General features: G+C 33.2%; 3 protein-coding genes across 4 annotated transcripts in view; 2 read left to right on the forward strand and 1 right to left on the reverse strand.

Annotated features, from left to right (window-relative positions):
* LOC125059013 (hemicentin-2-like) overlaps nucleotides 1-18,731 on the reverse strand; it is a 182,154-nt gene that overhangs the window by 26,028 nt on the left and 137,395 nt on the right. The gene's annotated exons all lie outside the window — the stretch shown is intronic.
* On the forward strand, nucleotides 5,917-7,873 carry LOC125059241 (collagenase-like). The gene is made up of 5 exons (XM_047663615.1): nucleotides 5,917-6,144; nucleotides 6,212-6,479; nucleotides 6,835-6,924; nucleotides 7,242-7,426; nucleotides 7,693-7,873. Exons 1-5 carry the CDS (start codon nucleotides 5,944-5,946, stop codon nucleotides 7,795-7,797), a joined length of 849 nt encoding a protein of 282 aa, XP_047519571.1. The 5' UTR covers nucleotides 5,917-5,943; the 3' UTR covers nucleotides 7,798-7,873.
* Nucleotides 15,375-17,734, forward strand: LOC125059163 (collagenase-like). The gene is made up of 5 exons (XM_047663491.1): nucleotides 15,375-15,593; nucleotides 15,793-16,060; nucleotides 16,636-16,725; nucleotides 17,106-17,302; nucleotides 17,570-17,734. The coding sequence occupies exons 1-5, from the start codon at nucleotides 15,393-15,395 to the stop codon at nucleotides 17,672-17,674; spliced, it is 861 nt and encodes a 286-aa protein (XP_047519447.1). The 5' UTR covers nucleotides 15,375-15,392; the 3' UTR covers nucleotides 17,675-17,734.

Consider the following 18,731-nt stretch of genomic DNA (forward strand, 5'->3'; position numbering starts at 1 on the left):
TAGTAATGGTCAGTGAAATTAAAACTAAAAAGATTGTTCATTCTTATTCTTCTCTTACTATAAAGGTAACTTTGGTCACAGAAAGAAAATCCTATTTGGGCGTAGATGATGTAGGTACGTTTTATTACTACTACAAACATTTATATTATAAAAACATATATTCTTACCACCTTTAGTATGAAAATATGGTCGACAGCCACAGAACATTATCGCCATTTTATCGTTCGTAAGGAGTAAACTCCAATCGTGCGTCGTAGCTGACACACACACACTTTTTTAAATGAATATCGTTATTACTGATAATATGATTAAACATTAGGAATAATCCTAAATCTATTAAAAAACCTTGCATGTTAAATAATTAGTACGAAGCATCAGCGTGCATCATTGCCACGTAAACATTTTCGAGTATGACTTAGCGGGGACGAGTTGAGTGGGAATATTGTGTGCCGCAAGTACCACTGTTCATCTTATTCCCCTTGCCATATAAGCCTTTAGAACTTTGTATTACGTCAGAGAGTCGTCATAAATGTTTTCGATTCTCAAGCGATTATTACAATTTCCTTAGACTATGAAATGGATTTATGGTTTTTGTTATATTCTTCAATTATTATTTTTGTCGGTAAGGGCCCGTAGGAGGCCCCGACATGTCCTAACGTATCAGGATGATCCAATAACAAAAATTAACGACAAATTAAACGCTGCCTGCGCGGTAAAGAATAGTCAAAATCAGATTAGGGTAAACAATCCGGTGAAAGCGGTTGTATACTTGAGGGCGTAGACCTTTACTTCGTGCTTTGCTCACTCCAGTGAGCTTTCGTCCTGCCCTTCAGGCGATTGACCACCCGGCCCCGACCACCGAGTCCGAGTCTCGCAGGTCGTGCTTTCGATTCATTGTTCAGGTTATAGTTTTTGTCAACAGTCTGTCACTCCACCGTTCTTCCTCTCGGTAGACAATATTCCTATCGATCCTTGACAGTTCCTACCTCTGAATTTCTACCCTCCTTTCGTCACGCAAATTCCTTGAATACCTTCCTGCACCAATATTTAGACGTTGCCCCTGTTCCTCGTTCCTGTCACTACTTACTCTGTCGTTTTTTGATGGGTCCAGGAAATATACGGGATAGAAGAGAGTAAATGTTAAACATTTGAAACAAATACAGAATTGCGTATAATCCTTATGACCTAGTAATAAAGTCTACCTTAGTCATATTATGAAGAGGAAAGATTTGAATTGTTGTGTTTATGAACACAGAAGTTACTAGATCGTTTTAATAAGAAATTTCTACATCTGAATATTACATTATTGCAAGGTGACGAAGTGAGTGAGTTACAGAGGCACAACATACCATTTTGATTTCCAAACTATAAAAAACAGTTTGATGCTCTAGTATGACAATATAGTTCATTATTTTTTGAGCAAAATGATATTTATGGAAGTATTCTCGACTAGACAGACCGATCATAAGGCCCCAGCTAATTTCGAGATGTTTTACATATTATATTCAGGTAGCGGAACCACTTCGACAGCAGGATTCAGCGATTGACGTATTGATGTAATATCAGTTTAAGTTTAAAAATTGTAACATATTTTTTATGATTATGATACGATTATGGAAGATATATAATAGATAGTAATTAATATGTATGGGTTATCTGATAGTTTGTGTTTTGGCAAAATATCTTGAATAAAATCAAAGCCGATATTTTGAACTATAAAACACTTTATATAGAATAGATTAAGGTAAGAAATTAAACACGCAATTTATTTCATAATTTATTTTAAGTACACTTCACAGATTTTTGTGTAGGTAGTTTTGTTTAAGTTGCTCTTCGAAGTAAATTAGTAAACAACATAATGAATCAAATTAACAATTATAGCACATTTACGATTATCTTAGTATTAATAACATTTGTATATCATTGAGTAGAATTTATTTAAATAAATATTTAAAAAAAACAGTTTTTTAATGTGAAGATTTTTTTAAATTGCAAGATTTAAGAGAAATGTTTTAATAATTAATATCCTTTTAAAACTATCAGATGTTGCGGATGTCGGATGAACATTATCTTTTTATTTCATTATGTTCCCAATTACCATAGAAAACCATATACAAAAACAGCATAATTATATTTATCTACAAAAATAAAACAGGGTAATTAAACTTATCTACGTAAATCGGTGATTATATTCGGTAATCTACCAATAGTAGTAGATTGTTGCTCATGACATAGGAGTGGTTATATAATTAAAAATTTGTTGTAATCAACCAATTAAACGGCGGAAAATTAAATAAATTGATTTTCTTGGAGTTATTCTAAGGTTGGCTTATACTAACCGTTCAATTGAAATTACAAAGTTATACAACTATCATGAAAACATTGGAATTCCTGAATCTATAAGGATTAATTAGCTCGAAGCTGCTCTCGATTTCTATGGGTCACGCATCGTAGGTGGCACGGCACTCCTTCAATTGTGGGAAACACTGAATATTTACCAATTAATTAGTAATTCAATGTATAATACTTTATACCTTCATCAGTTAGGTTTTTTTTTGTTTTTAAATATATGGTATTCATTATATTAAGAAATAGTATATTTTATTGATCCTTTTTATAGGCAAAATTAGCCTCATTTATCTGTTACAAGGGTCGTTGTTTTTTTTATCGTAGACCTCACTATAGTTATTTGCAGCGTACGAGTAGGATAAGGAATAGTAATGGTTCTAAAACTTTTTTTTTCCACATTTTAATTATTTTGAATTTGGATCACGTACATTATTTTAAAAAATTCTTTCGATTTTGCGCCATTTCACGTATTTTTTCGTGTTCATTATCAAATTAAAATATGGAATTGAGGGTTAAAGAATATAGGATTGCAGTGATCGCCGAAGGTGTCTGTGAATTTAGCAGAGTACTTACCAGCAGAGCACAAAAAATAGAGTTCTGGCAACATACTCAATAGTTCTTTAGTTCCTGATAGCTTTGAGAAAGAGTTCTGGACTTTTAAGTTCAGATTTTTTTTTTAAATCGTAAAATCTCATTAAAACAACCATTTCAAGTGAAATAGTTCCCTATCATTTAAATCCAAAAATAAAAAGGTTTAATTCTCAAAAAAATAAAGAAGAGTGAAAGAAAACGAAATAATGAGCATTTTTAGAATTTACTAAATTAAAAAAAACATATTGTACAGACATGGGAACTCCGCGGTTTATATTAGATCTGTAAGATGTCTAGGCAACACAGTTAAACCGTAGACCAGAATTCTTCGCTTTCTCTCAGTAGAGAAATTGCAGCAGCAGCAGAGCAGGGCAATTTTTTCACTTATTTTAGAAAAAAAAAATTACAATTTGTGAAAAAAGAGCGAAAACTTCAGCCAAAGTGTATCAAGATACATTCTTGGATCATGTTGTGAAACCTCTCAACAATACACTTGGACGAAAGTATATTGCTGAGAGCAAATGCATAATCCAGCAGGATTATGCACCTGGTCACAATGCACAAACTACCCAAGCCTGGGTTGAAAGTAACGTTCCGGACCTTATAAGAACTAAAGACTGGCCCTCATCTAGCCCAGACCTCAACCTTTTAGACTTCAAATTATGGTCAGTTTAAGATTGCCTGCTCTAAACGACACGGTGACTTAGAGTTTTTAAAAAATCTTTGGAGCAAGCAGTGGCGAAACAGTGCGTAAATCCATAGACTTGTGGCCAAACAGATTAAAGGCCTTTATAGAGCTCAAAAGTGGCCATTTCGAATAGAATATTCTTATATTTTTTACTGAGACTTTAGTAAATATGTAGGTATAAATTTTAATAATACTCGTATTACATTACTTCATTTAAAAAAATGCATTTTAATTTGTAACAGAACTTGTGGCTGGACTAGGTAATATGCTTTATAGTTTTTAGAGCAAGAAAACATAGAATTATTAGACCATCCGCCGTACAGCCCCGACCTAAGCCCTAATGGTTTCTATACTTTCCCTAAAATAAAGAATAAATTGCGTGGTCAGAGATTTTCATCACCTGAAGAAGCTGTGGACGCCTACAAAACGGCCATTTTGGAGACCCCAACTTCCGAATGGAATGGTTGCTTCAATGATTGGTTCCATCGTATGGAAAAATGTGTCAAATTTCGCGGAGAATACTTCGAAAAGCAATAAATACATTTTTAAATAGTAATATTGTGTCACTTTCTTGATTCCCGAAATTTTCAGTGCCGCCCTCGTAATAGGAAATTAGGTTATGCCAATCATAGTATAAAATATACATTAATAGTGGTTTTATGCTTTGCATCTTACACTTTAACTTCAGAGTCACAATCCTGCTGAAGCACTGACAGAAAAAAAACTTCTTTCTTCACTTCAATTTTAAACAAAAACACAAACACTGATGTATTTTGACCTATCATTCTGTATGAATTCTTAACAAATCTGGCTTAGTAAATTACTATTTTATTTAAAACAATACAACAGTTTTGAAATGGTTCTACATATCCATACGAAGATAGCATAATAACCCAAATAGGTTTATTTAATTCCCTTTAAGTTTCCTAAGTACTTCCTAGTCATGTTTGATAAAAAAATATGTAAATTAATTAATTCAAGGATGTGTGTGGAAGTGGGATTTTCCAGATCTCATTGGCTTCTGTTATCTTTAAGGTATTAAAATATTTACTAGCTTGTATCGAAATGTCGTGCAACTATTGAGATATGTATTGTTCACCGTTTAATTTTCAACTTTCGTTTTATCGGCTAGTAATTTGTTCTCGAAAAGCGTACAATGAAATTTCAACAGGTAACTTTCGACTTTTTTGTAAGGTATAAATAATGTCAAACAAAATGCAAAGAAACGTTAATTTTATTCATACCAAAAACCATTTTCGTATTAAGTATTGTTATTTTTATTTTGTGTAAATAACAACACTAAATATGCAAATGTGCTATTCAAGACATCTTGATTATTAGACACAATTGACTTTTCAGAAAAATGCCTTAGTCAATCTTTTCAAGCTAATCTGTGTCAGAGCCGCAAATTCATATATTTATTGAAATCCAATTAAAATGTGAGCTCACTTTTTAATGTGTTTATAGTTCTTGGTTATCCAAGAGTTTATACTCAAAATTTGTACGAGACTCTCTTGCACGAACGACATGCATAGAAGAGACCAACTACTAATTCTAACCAGATAACCTGGATAAGCTGGTTGACGTCGACGAGGTGATAGTAAATTAAAAATGCGCAGGACACAGGCTCACTAAAAATAGAGTTTCGTGGAAAAATCGATTTATGTTTATCATAAATCGTATTTTTCCACGAACAACCCATTTACTAAATTTTTATCAAAAGACTTACGCTAAGAACTCACGAAGCGGTTTGCACCCGCGCCCGCCGCGGTTGCGGGCCCGCAGCCTTTGTAGAATACAGATATTTATGCCAAAAATTAAATCAATCACTTTTCATCATCCTTCTTTAACTCATTTATAAGAGTAAGAAATAATCCATTATGATCTCGTTCCGCAATCTGTAGATGCATCCAGAATCGTTTTCTTTTTTTAATTCTTCTGTGAAGTAAGTCTAACGCAACAACTCGTTTCTGGTGTGTGTCCATGGCGGTCTGGAACTTGACTGATCGTTAAACCGCCCGTCTTGCAACCACCCGTATTGCGATAGTCATAACCGCGGCGACTGCGTAACCGCACAAAAATCCAGTCTCGTGAGTTTTGAAAATAAAACTCCAATCCGCCACCGCGGAGGGCGCGGGTGCAAACCGCTTCGTGTGTTCTTAGCGTTAGATATTAACAATTATTATCTCTAATCTAAGATACCTAACACATTTATTTATTTTGATTCCGATAGATAACACACTAATTATCATATAAATAATAATAATTCTAATATAAAACACCGCACACCACGGGCTCAGTTAGTTGCACTCAAAATGAAATCATTGTTAGTTCTCGCTAGTCTTATTGCTCTGGCCTACGGTCGAGCGGCAGTTAAAACCACTGCCTATAACTATCATGCCAACTTTGGTATCCAAGAAGCTCTAAGAATTAGACGTATTGAGGATGCATTAGATTTCGATGGTGCCAGGATTATTGGGGGCAGTGATTCAAGATTAGGAGAAAACCCGCACTTGGTAATTATTTTTCGAGAACATATTTTTTTCACGTCATCATAAAGATTCATTAACATCTGTTTTGTAGGGTGGACTTATCATTCCCTTAACCAATGGATGGGAATCAGTATGCGCATCATCTCTCTTAACGAACACTAAGGCCGTCACTGCAGCTCACTGCTGGTGGGATGGATTCCACCAAGCTCGTCGTTTCATCGTTGTCCTTGGTTCTGTGCGTTTATTCTCTGGTGGTGTTCGAATTACCACTGCTAACGTTGTTCTGCACCCGCAGTGGAACCCTCGTACAGTGACCAACGATGTTGCCGTCATTACAATTAACCACGTTAATTACAATAGTAAGTTAGTTTTATAATAATATCTTTAGTCTTTGGTGTAAAAGTCAATGTTAAAATTTCTAAATTTAAACGTCACGTTACATGGCGTTATATTTTTAGATTTATTAAGACTGGTTTTCAGAATCTCTACGTCAACTCAAGCCACGATGTTGTACATTCCAATCCACTATTAAGAACAGTTAAGAATTTCGGCCATGTTTTATTTTTAAAGTAAAAAAATAACTAAGTTTTGTTAAACATTTTGTTAAAAGGTTGCTTAAAATATTATGCAGACTAGAATATTGACCGTATAATATATGATTATTTCCGTGTTTTACATAACAAATTTAATTTTTTAAGAACATGATAATTTCAGACAATATTCGCCCCATTTCAATGGCTACTGGCAACAATAACTTCGTTGGAACTGTTGCAGTCGCTGCAGGCTATGGCTTGACCTCTGACGGTTAGTAAATATTTTAGTAATTAACCTCACATATATCTTAATATAAAAGCAAACGATTAAAGGAATAGACGCACTCTAAGTCATTTAAAGAAATAAAGGGTTGCAGCGCAACTGAAAGCTATTATATCAGTAATTAAAGCCTTAATAAATATCGATCGCCCCTAGTTATTGTATTTTATAAAACGTATTAAAAATAATGGAAATTATCGTAATTTTTTTTATTATCTATTATGCATGTCGCCACATTTTATAATGCTATTTTCTAAATCAAGTGATACCTCGGAAAAACTTATAAAACCATTAAACTGTATTTCTAGCTCAAAATGGCATTCCCAACAATTCTGTTCAGAAAAAGGTTAATCTCAGAGTGATTACCAACGCTGAATGTGAGGAATCATACGGATACATCGAAGACACTCTTCTCTGTGTTAATACCGAAGGAGGAAGAGTCAGTACCTGCGCCGGAGACTCTGGTGGTCCTCTTACTGTGGGCGGTAGATTGGTGAGACGGCATTTTTTATTTTATTAATGTATTTTAAGTTTCACAGAGTTTGAAGTTTGTGTTGGTTTGGTAAGAGCAAGCCGATGTTTTTATCCGACATCGGATATAAATAGTTTTTTTTTGTATTATTTAGTTCTCATCTTAAACGCTAAAATATTTTTAAATTACACCTATTTATCTACATGTATAAATTTATACTGTGTGGTTAGTTAAATATTTTAGGAGTTACCATTATTGTTTTAATTCATTTTATCACAATTTTTCAGATTGGTATTACATCTTTCGGTCATAATGACGGCTGTGAAAGTGGACACCCTGCTGCATTTTCAAGAGTAACTTCATACCAATCGTGGATATCAAGCCGACTGTAAAATGAGATCATAAAACCTTGTGTTATTATTTCATTATATAACTTAACAAATTAAAATAAAATCGTAAGTTTCACTGCATTTAAAAATTACTCGAGTTTATTGATTTCTCACGGGCTTTCGACACTCTAACTCACCCCGAAATACTAATTAATTAGATAATGGTGGAATTAGGGAATTACTCCGTGTTCGAAATATACATTTTTTTATTTTTTAAATTTACTTCGGCCGATAGTCACATTTGATTCATACGCTGTTGTTTCTTGTGGGTTATGGGTTACTCAAATTAGATTACGTTTTTGCCAATTTTATTTATTAATTACGATCTTGTTGACTATTTTAAGGGCAAAGTATTAGTAATTATATTAACAGTCAAACCTATCCTATGGTTCCCATACTAAATTTCCTTACGACTGACAATTTTGTGCCTTTTATGCATTGATATACACAAAACCCAAGATGCACAGTCTCGAATAAAAGTAACGCTCGAAAGTGTCCCGAAACACTATTTCTGTCCCTTTCTATAACAGTATGTCCATTAACAGTATATGTTACAAGCATATATTATTGCAAAATCAACCTTACGCGAATTGCTTAAAGTTGTTATTACAACGCAGTGTATACGTACTTAAAGCAATAAAATTTTACGACCGACCGTGGTCGGTAGGACAAGGTATTGAGTGGAGTCGAACATGACTTTTTTATTTACAACTATTTAACATAATTTTAAACTTATCCGACTTTTCGGGTGTTTTACAGCGTGCGTGGTCACGGTGACTGAAGACAAAAGGTGTTGGATGTTAAATAGTTGTAAATTTATAATAATACATAACTTTAATCCGGTTAAAAAGTTTTTTCTTTAAATTAAAAAAAAATGTTAATTTGGCTACCTCCTGACCTACACTTTATATAGCGTAAATATATTAATTGTCAAAAACTACACACAAAAAAGTTCAAAAGTACATAAATTTATTTATAAAAAAAACACAAATAAATAACATCGACTCCACTTATTAGACGCGAGACTATTTGAAATAAGCGCACAATTTAGAATGTTGCGCTCATTTTTTGAGGACGTTTTTTAGACGTTGAGTGTGCATCTTGGGTTTTTTGTATATCAATGCTTTTATGTTAAGAATATATCAATATGAGGAATGTACTTAGGGTTTATTATTTAGACTTAAGTTGTGTGTATCAAACACCGAATTGTTCGTTGTGGTTCATAATTATTTGGTAGCTGAGCGTGTTTTAATTGATTATTTCGGTGATAACAATAATAAGTCCTGGGTTCATAACTTTGGTAATGTATATATTTTTTGTTTGTAGGTATTTTCTATTTTTGTAATTACTTATAATCGCCGTTTGTTTTTTGAATTGTATTGTGCTATTGTATGTCTTATATACATTTATGATAGCGGTTTTGCACAAATGGCTGGTGTGTTACGGTCGCTAGGTTCGTTTTAATAATTTCGAGAAAACATCAAGTCTCTTTTGTCCTGAAATGACACGTTATAGAATAGTCTGAAAGATTTATATAAATCGTATCAGGGATTAGTTTAGTTGGGATTGGACCCTCAGGTGATAGACAAGGATTGTACATACAAGCATCAGGCTAAGAGATTGGCTCATCTAATTAAGGAAGGCGTTGAAAATATTAAATCTTCGGTTAATCAGTTAAGATTCGGAGGATAGTTTAACTTTTTCAACTGGTATTAAAGGTAGGTTAGATATTTACACAAACTATATTTGCCCCATTTTAGTAGCGATTTTAGCTGATGGGCTGATGATTTATTTGATAATTTTAGTGCGATTTAACATGAGCTAAACAGTTTACATATTTATAAGCTACTCTCACCAGGGAGGCTAAAGGGTTACGCCAACATTTAGCACGTGGATAACAATAATTATGATATAGAAGAGATTTACTTATGTGGCGTTATCAAAACATACGTAAACTGGCAGATAGATAACGTAGATGTCATATTAAAATTACAGAGTAATGTGCGGAACCTCAACTTAAGAATTCAAGTTATAAATCCTCTATTAGTGGTAATTAATGCCTTAAAGGGTATAAATTTGCCTGTAATCGGTATTTCAGTTTGTTGTTTTGAACAGGAGTATGGTGAAGATTCATCCACTCATCCCCCCTCTATTAATGGATTCGTTTATTTTTAGAGAATGAGTGTCGTAGGCAGGATAATGTTCCAGAACCGTCAACAATTTCTAGAGGGCCGCGGCAACTATATATGCGCATTGCGTACGACAAGCTGACCAGCGAGTTTATAACGTGGCAAATCAACAGCTGGGCAAATTTTGTGTTTATTGTGGAGTCTCTGATCACCAGGGCTAATTATTTTACGTTACAATAGCGTAACAACGGCCACAGAACCGTTCTTTGTCGTATGCTCATGGCTTGGTGCAAAAATTACTTATTAAACAGGAAGGACATCGTTTAATCATCAAACGTAAACTAATCAATAAAGCTTATTATAAATTTGACGAATATTTAAATGATCCTGATTCTTAGGATTGTGCTAAAGTTCAAACAATTTGCATGACTCAAAACGTAGCGATTAAAAAGAGTGGCGGAGAGTTTCTGGACAGTTCTTCTTGCCCGCTCCACACCCTTGACTTGCGAACTGTTATTTTCTGGCGTTCATAAGTGTACTTGTTAACCTATACGTATAAATAAAGTTATTTTAAATTTGACTTTGACTTTAAGTTGGAAATGCAGTTAGTGATCTACGACGCAATTATCCCGTATTTACGACGCGAAAGGAGCAAGGCTCGGCGCTGCGACCTGTCATCGTTTGGTCTTGTGTCAACGATATAAATACTTGAACTTTTTTTAACTATAAATCTCACAAGCTGACTCTTTGGTAAATATTCCATATTGGGGTACCATTTTGAGGCTGATTTTTTTTTATGACTTCGTCATGAGTTTACAGCACCATAACTACTGTTGTTATGATGGCGCATGACCTTTTTAGCCAAAAAAAAATCAAAAAGTACCCAAAACCGAATCAGAGCTCACCACTATCCACGTGGTCTTGTCTGCCATACCCCTTGAGTGTATATAAAAAATCGGAGTCGCGGAGCAGCCCCCACCCGCTGTAACAAAGCCTTAAAAAATGCCTGTGCTTTGGTACGCAAGCGCGGAGGGACTGCATTTCCCGCAGCACCGGAGCTATCCAAAAAACCTATTATTAATATTGGTCGGTTAGGTTAGGTTAGTATATTAATATTTTTTTTAAATAAATAGAATTTTTTTTCATACGCCATCATAACAATACTGTAAAAAAAAACAGCCTCAAAATCGCTGGTGCCGCGATACGGAATATTAACCGACTCTTTTATTGAGTATGGTCGTGGCAATATATTCAGGCAAAATCAGGAAAGTAATCATTAATAATGATGGAGGTTTATTTAAAAACTGTAAAATGCTTCCAGTGGAGTGGCTATTAACTTTTAAGGTTATTAAAACAAAATTTAAATAAGCAAAAATATTTAAACCCCATTGATCCTGATGTATTACTGGTGTAGGACATGTTTAAAGGGTCTCGCATAATATGCAAACTACAAGCAGACAATTCATGCTGCGAAAGGACAACACCATAATTATTAGGGTCCTCGATTTATAATTAAAATATGACGAAGGAATTGTGATAGATCATCTATTATTTTTTCTAAATTAAATACTCTTCTGATTGTCAACGTGAAAAGTGAGATCCTGCAGGATTTTTTAGTTTTTTTCGCGTTGTAAACAACAACGTGTAAATTATTACTTCTTTGTTCATTTTCGCGTAAAAAAGACTGGTTTTTAAGTAAGTTCAATGTGAAAACAACGTTTTATGTATCTGTTTTAACTTATTCAACAGCGCGTTTCCGTAAGTAAAATTGGCACGCGAGGATTTTTTTAATTTGTTGGCAAAAGTGCCTAAATACCACAAATTGGTTGTTTTGCTTTTGTGTAGTTCTTGTTAGTATTTAAATCGTGATAAGTTCAGTGATATAGTGTTGAACCATAAGCGCAACATGTGAATATAGTAACAATTCTTATAGTGGAAGCGATTATAAAGGACCGGGAGGTATCGTTGCATTAGGTATAGTTTATACGCCGATGGATATTACCATCCTTTTCAATAGATCTCGGATAACTGACAAATGATCTAAGCGTCAGCTGACGCACACGCGGTGGGTGTGGGCTTGATAGGTTGCATAAATGGTAAAAGAAATAAAATTTTAAAGTACGCCGGCTGAATTTTTTTTTTTAATTAATACTTAACATCATTCTAAGCTGAAAGTACGTCAGATGCTCGCGTGAACTCTGGTACCAGCAAAGTAACAATGGACGTTTAACAAAACAGTTTATTAAATAATAAAATAAGCAATTTATTCAATTATATATATATATAGGTATTTGTGTACACCGTAACCCAGCGGAAGCTTACGAAATTAGTAAATTGAGATAAAGCTATCTTAGAGAATTGCTAACAAGTTCATAACGTGAAACAATTTTCAGTACTATACCCAAAACAATACAACGCACGATCTACGAATGATACAACTTGTTTGCTTACTAATCTTGAAATTGGAAATTGTTTTAAATACCCATCTGAAGATAGCATAATTATTTGGGTTTTTTTAATACGTTTCATAAGTACTTTATCATGTTTGATAATTGTTTAATTATATCGTTTCAAGAAAGATTATTGTGATAGTGGGATTTTCCAGATTACATTGTCTTTTATTATCTTTAAGTTAGAGAACTCGCTTGTATCGACATTTCCTTGCTATTTATATATTGTTCACAGTTTAATCTCCATACTACGTTTTACCGCCTTAAAAATGTGTACTCGAAAAACGTACAATCTAATTTTAAGTGAGGTAACAAAAATACCCAGTCTCTCTCTCCTGTTTAGCCTTTAAATTTAGTGTTACACCCTATTGTTGTTGCTATTTATCACCCTTTTTTTAGACTACACATATCGTTTATCGGTTTTTACAAATATCAAACTTAATAAATGTTCTGTTCTAAATTTACAAAACTTTAAAAATGGACCAATTCGTGGGTAGTTTACAATCTTAGTGGATCAGGGTTTCAGTCGGAGATAGTTTCTCAATGAGTCTATTACCAACTGATATGGGTCGGTAACTTAAACGTAATAACGAACTATAATATGTTTTATTGACTCATAAAATTGCTTAGAAAAGAATGCAGAAATACCTGATAAAGAGTAGTAATGGGCATTGTTAGTGTACTTTATTATGAATACATAGATTAGCTATGGTGTAGTAAAAATTGTGTCATTAATAGATATTCACACAAGTAGATCACTAGAAACTTGTCTCAAGTAAGAAAATTATAACACTGACAAATCATATAATAATACAAAAGGGTAAACAATAAGTATTATAATAACGACGGTCGGTAATTGCTGTTAGGAATCAAATCCACGAATATATTACCGCTCTTATTAAAATTTAAGTTCTACCTTATAAAGCTAAATAAAGTGTAAACACCTTAAATTGTATCTGGCTATACTGAATAACTGTATATGTGTAGTATGTACTGTGATATGTAGAAGCAGAAAATTTCTCGTCAAAAAATAAATCTAACTTAAAAACCTCACTTCGAATTGAACACAACACAATGAAACACGCATAATTTCTTTACAATTTAAAGTTATGATGTTATCTAGGTTCCATTCTTCAGGTATTTTTTCAATATTCCATATAGCCATTACAATAGGATGTATTCTCTCGTCAAGAACGGGTTTACCATTTTTAAGAAGTTCAATTGTTATTGTGTGTATTCCAGCCCGGCCGGGGCCTTATTATTTTTGAGCTTACATATAGCTGCTTAACCAAGGTGTGTGTGTGTGGTAGGTCGTCTGCCTAATATTTAGTAGATCTTTAAAGTGTTCTTGCCGTTTTGCGATACCTTCGTCTTCTGCTAACAGGGTTCCTATATTGTTACGATAGACATTCGTTCTAGGTTACCTTTTCATGTATCGACATTCTGGTAGAAATGCCTTGTCAGATTTTTGCCTCTGAGATTAGAAAGATTAGATAGCGTTCTCTACTTCTCCCTTATTTTCATTTTAATACAATTTCAGCAACTAAAGTTTTACAAAAACTTTAAATAATTAAATAATTTCGTTCTGCACTTTTCGCACTCATCATGTTCCTTTTTTTAGTTTTTCTCTTTAACTAGGAAGAGACCGCCTGGAAGAGACCGCTTATTAGCGATAAGGCCGCCCGTTGCATCCCTTATAATTTTTATGTATTGTGTTATTTGTGTTTCTTTTATTTTTATTGCAACGAAAATAAAGTAAAATATTTATTTATTGTTCATGAATATTATTGTACAACACAGTAGACCGGCGACAGTTACTATATAATTAAAATGTAAACTATTTAATTGAAATTTTTAGTATTATACTAAATACAACTTGGGTTTTTTAATTCGTTTCCTACATAGGTACTTTATCATGTTTGATAGATAATTGTATAATTAATTAGACTCAAGAAAGATTATTGTGATAGTAGGATTTACAGAAAAAATACGAACAAACTAATACGAAAGGCGATTTCCAACACCACCCTTTCGTTGTAGACATCCCACGTGCCAAACAGCACGGTTTGTATCGTTGTGTGTTGAGTGGTTCTTCTTGTTCCCTTCAATATATTCCACAATAACATGGGCTCTTTAAAACTAAATAAATATCCACTTCTTAGACAGGCGCGCTCTCCAATAGGCTGCATCTCATTTACCGGGTGGAATGGTAGATCATAATTATAATCAAACACTATAAAATACATATTCAAGTTAATTTAATAAAATCTGCTGTATTATTTCCATCTTTTGTAATCAAGACGTAAATTATATCTATTTTAAAAATAGTAATAAAAAATATTTTTTTTAATAAAAAGCCATTCAAATTCATACATATACAATATACATCTAGTGGCGTTACGTTCTAACCCGTTTTACAGATGACAGTTGGTCTAAAACAGTAACCGAATGGACTTTTCCAAAACTAATAAGGAACCAGGGCAGACCAATACAGCGATGGGCCGACGGGATCGAATGAGTAGTTTAGTATAGTAGTAAAATTGGATGACGATAGCAAAAAATTAAATAGGGTGGAAAAAGTTGGAGGAGGCCGTCTCCTGGACAAGGACCGCATCTTAGACTAGTAAAATTATATTTATATATTCTAACAAAGATATATTATAAGATATACTATATATATCTTTTTTTCTAAAATGTATAAAGAAAAAAAATAAATAAATGTGTAAATAAGATGTGGATAAATAGAGGCTTATTGTTATTATATTGTCTAAGTGTTTTATTTTATAATATGGATATGTGTTAGCTATAAGATTACTAATAAAAAAATAATAATAATATATTAACACTTTCAATAATTATTAATATGATTTTTTTGTAATTAAGATAAGAAGTTTATAATTTATCAATTTTTACATAATGTGTCTCATTAGTGTATCTAATCTATATTCTATTTCAGAAAACAAGATTAAAAAGAAGTATATAATACTGCATTTCCAATTATTCTACACTATAAGTCAACATGAAGTCAATTATTGTTCTCGCTTTTCTTGTGGCTGCGGCCTGTGGTAGCCCAGCAGCTGAACATACTGCGTATAATTACCATGAAAACATTGGTATCAAAGAAGCTATTAGAATTAGACAGCTTGAAGAAGCAATTGACTTTGATGGATCTAGAATTATTGGTGGGTCCGTGTCATCCTTGACACAAACCCCACATTTGGTAAGTTCCCATTGAAATCTTATCTAAGGACATGATACAAGTAGTTAAATATGAAACATTGTGGTTGCCTAGAAGAGATCGCTCGAAAGCGAGAAGGCCGCCAGTTGCCCTCCTTTTTCATTTATGTTCAATTTTTATTATGTCAATGCTACAACGTATTAATAAATAAGTAAATAAAAATGTTTGAATATTTTTTAAGGGTGGTCTTTCAATTCTTCTGACCAATGGCTGGTCCTCTGTATGTGGATCCTCACTGCTTTCAAACACCAAAGCCGTCACCGCTGCTCACTGTTGGACGGATGGCAGACACCAAGCCCGTCAATTCACAGTAGTATTGGGATCCCTCAGATTATTCCAAGGTGGTGTTCGAATCACCACCAGTAATGTTGTTATGCATCCACAATGGAACCCGAACACTGCTAGTAATGACGTTGCTGTTATCACAATGAACTACGTCAACTTCAATAGTAAGTTAATAATAATATATTCTTTTATAACAACTAATATAATGTTTACCATACTGTAGCATTGCAAGTCTTTTAACCTTTCGATAGTAACTACCAACCAACATTGCTAACTAATATCAGAACCGACATGAACAAAGTACCGACAGCTTAATTCTTAATTTTTATATATTATTTAATTTATAAAAATCTCGTGTCACAATGGTCGTGCCCATACTCGAGCTCGATCGATTCTAATGAAATGTTTATGCATATTAAGTAAGTCTGAGAATCGGCTACTATCTTTCAAACTCCTAAGTGATAAGGGGTGTTCCACTCCAAAAATTTCTTTTTCTTTTTTATGATACAGCATACATAAAAAATACATAAAATCCTTAATTGTCACCCATCTACGATCAACCCCTACATTTTATAATAGTAGATAGTTACTTTTATTGAACTAAAAAAAAGTTTCCAAGAAATAATATACATGGCAAAACAATGTTGTTCGGGTCACCTAGTATATAATGTAATAATAACAAAAGGTTGCTCGCTGATCGTTTCATAGCCAACACTTCTAATTTAACACTTTTTTAAAGATAATATCCAGCCCATTGCTTTGGCATCCGGCAGCAACGAATACGTTGGTACGTGGGCGGTCGCTGCAGGTTACGGCGCTACTTCTGATTGTAAGTATTTGTTACTGATCTATTATATATTAGAAAAACAGTCAGTCGTTTCCTTAACTTTTTATATGATTTAGGGTCTGTTTCACAATGTATGGATAAAGTACCAAATAGCTATGCAACACATAAATTATTTGGAAGATAAATTGTGCTATTTGACATTCATCGGACTCATAACTTATGATAGTATATAATAGATAGTACATAAAGTCCTTATGCGACGAATAGCGCTATCTGACAGTCGTGAAACGCAACAATAGTGTTTATCCTACCAATAAGTAATAAATAGCTAATTTGGAACTTATGTAGAACTTATCCGTACATTGCGAAACATACCCTTAATGTTTTATTAACTTTGTATGATATCCATCTTGTAATTTCAGCTCAAGGTGGCATACCAAATAACACTGCCAGAAGACATGTAAGCCTGAGAGTTATATCAAACGCCGAATGCCGCAGAACCTTTTCCTTTATCGCCTCCTCTGTGATTTGTGTAGAAACTCAAGGTGGCAGAGCCAGTACCTGTGGTGGTGATTCTGGTGGCCCACTTGATATTGGAAGTGGAAATTCTAGGGCATTGGTAAGATAAATCATATATTTTTTCGTACTAAGGTTGTTTATCGTATTACATAATAAAAATGATTAATTGCACAGCTATTTAACCTAATTACATTAAAAACTTAATTATTTTACAGTTGGGTATTATGTACCAACGTTTATATTATGTTATTGCAACAATCAAATTGAGGTTTTGATACTATATCCATAATTATCAATTTAATATTAATTATTAAACAATTATACGTCTATATTATCTATATAATATCGATTTTTTTAAATTGTTTAGATCGGTATTACATCCTTTGGACATTCTGCCGGATGTACACGTGGATTCCCAGCAGGTTTTGCCCGAGTTACCTCTTTCCGCTCTTGGATCAGCAGTCGCCTATAAGCACTCCAAGCTATTGAATGATGTTCATGTTATATTTTTTAAATATAATCTAGAAATAAATCATTTCTTATTCTACCACCTACCTACCTTCATTTTTAAATGAATAAGTAACTAAAATATTTATTGTATTTATAAAAATGTATTTACTTACATAAAAGTTGAAAAAATATATTAACCCTTCCATTACAAACGATATTTATCAAATTCTTTAAACAAGGACAGCGATGTATGTAGTCCAACAAACATAGATCTGTAATAGAATTACCCGCGACTTGTTTCATCTACTATTTATCTATATGATTAATAAATATACACGCACATTGCTTCTATAGAAATAAGTCTAAAAATACACTCCTAAACAAAAAAAGAAGAATATTATGTACCTTCGAAATTTAACGAACACTTACGACAGATTAGACTTAGACTAGAAGAACTGGAAAGACCTATAAGATTTATCAAGTGGTACAATATTGGAAGTATATACTATGTCAAGTATCACGAAAGGGAAAGAAGAAATAAGAGAATATGATAATTACGCTTTCTAATTCTACGAAAAAACAAGGGTCATATGGAAATGAAATACTCGTAAATAACATCTAAAAGGCAAAATTTTTTAAGGGATAACTGACATAATTGCAACGCTCAAGAATTAGTGGACTGGATATAGACATGTATCAATAAATATCCCGAGCCAAACACCGTAAGAACAAAATTCGGAAACAAAATACTTCAAGGATTTGACAGAAACAATTAAAAAAATTAACAGTAATACAGTATTGATGGAAGGCTTCAACGCAAAAGTAGAAAACGGATGAAATAATGACGAATTTATCCTCGGAAACTACGGTACTGGAGACAGAAATGACAATTAGATCACTCTTTGTAAATAAGCAAAAAATTATGAACAGCTTCTTCTAAAAGGAAATGAGAAGTCAGTGGACGTGGATATATCCAAATAGAAGGAATAAAAACGAAATATATTTTAATTTTAACAATAGGTATACAATTACTTGGAGCCTTCGGCGTAATGAACACAAGAATTAGAAGACTTACTAAA

The sequence above is a fragment of the Pieris napi genome, chromosome 1 (assembly GCF_905475465.1).
Source record: "Pieris napi chromosome 1, ilPieNapi1.2, whole genome shotgun sequence".
NCBI classification, from domain to species: Eukaryota; Metazoa; Arthropoda; class Insecta; order Lepidoptera; family Pieridae; genus Pieris; species Pieris napi.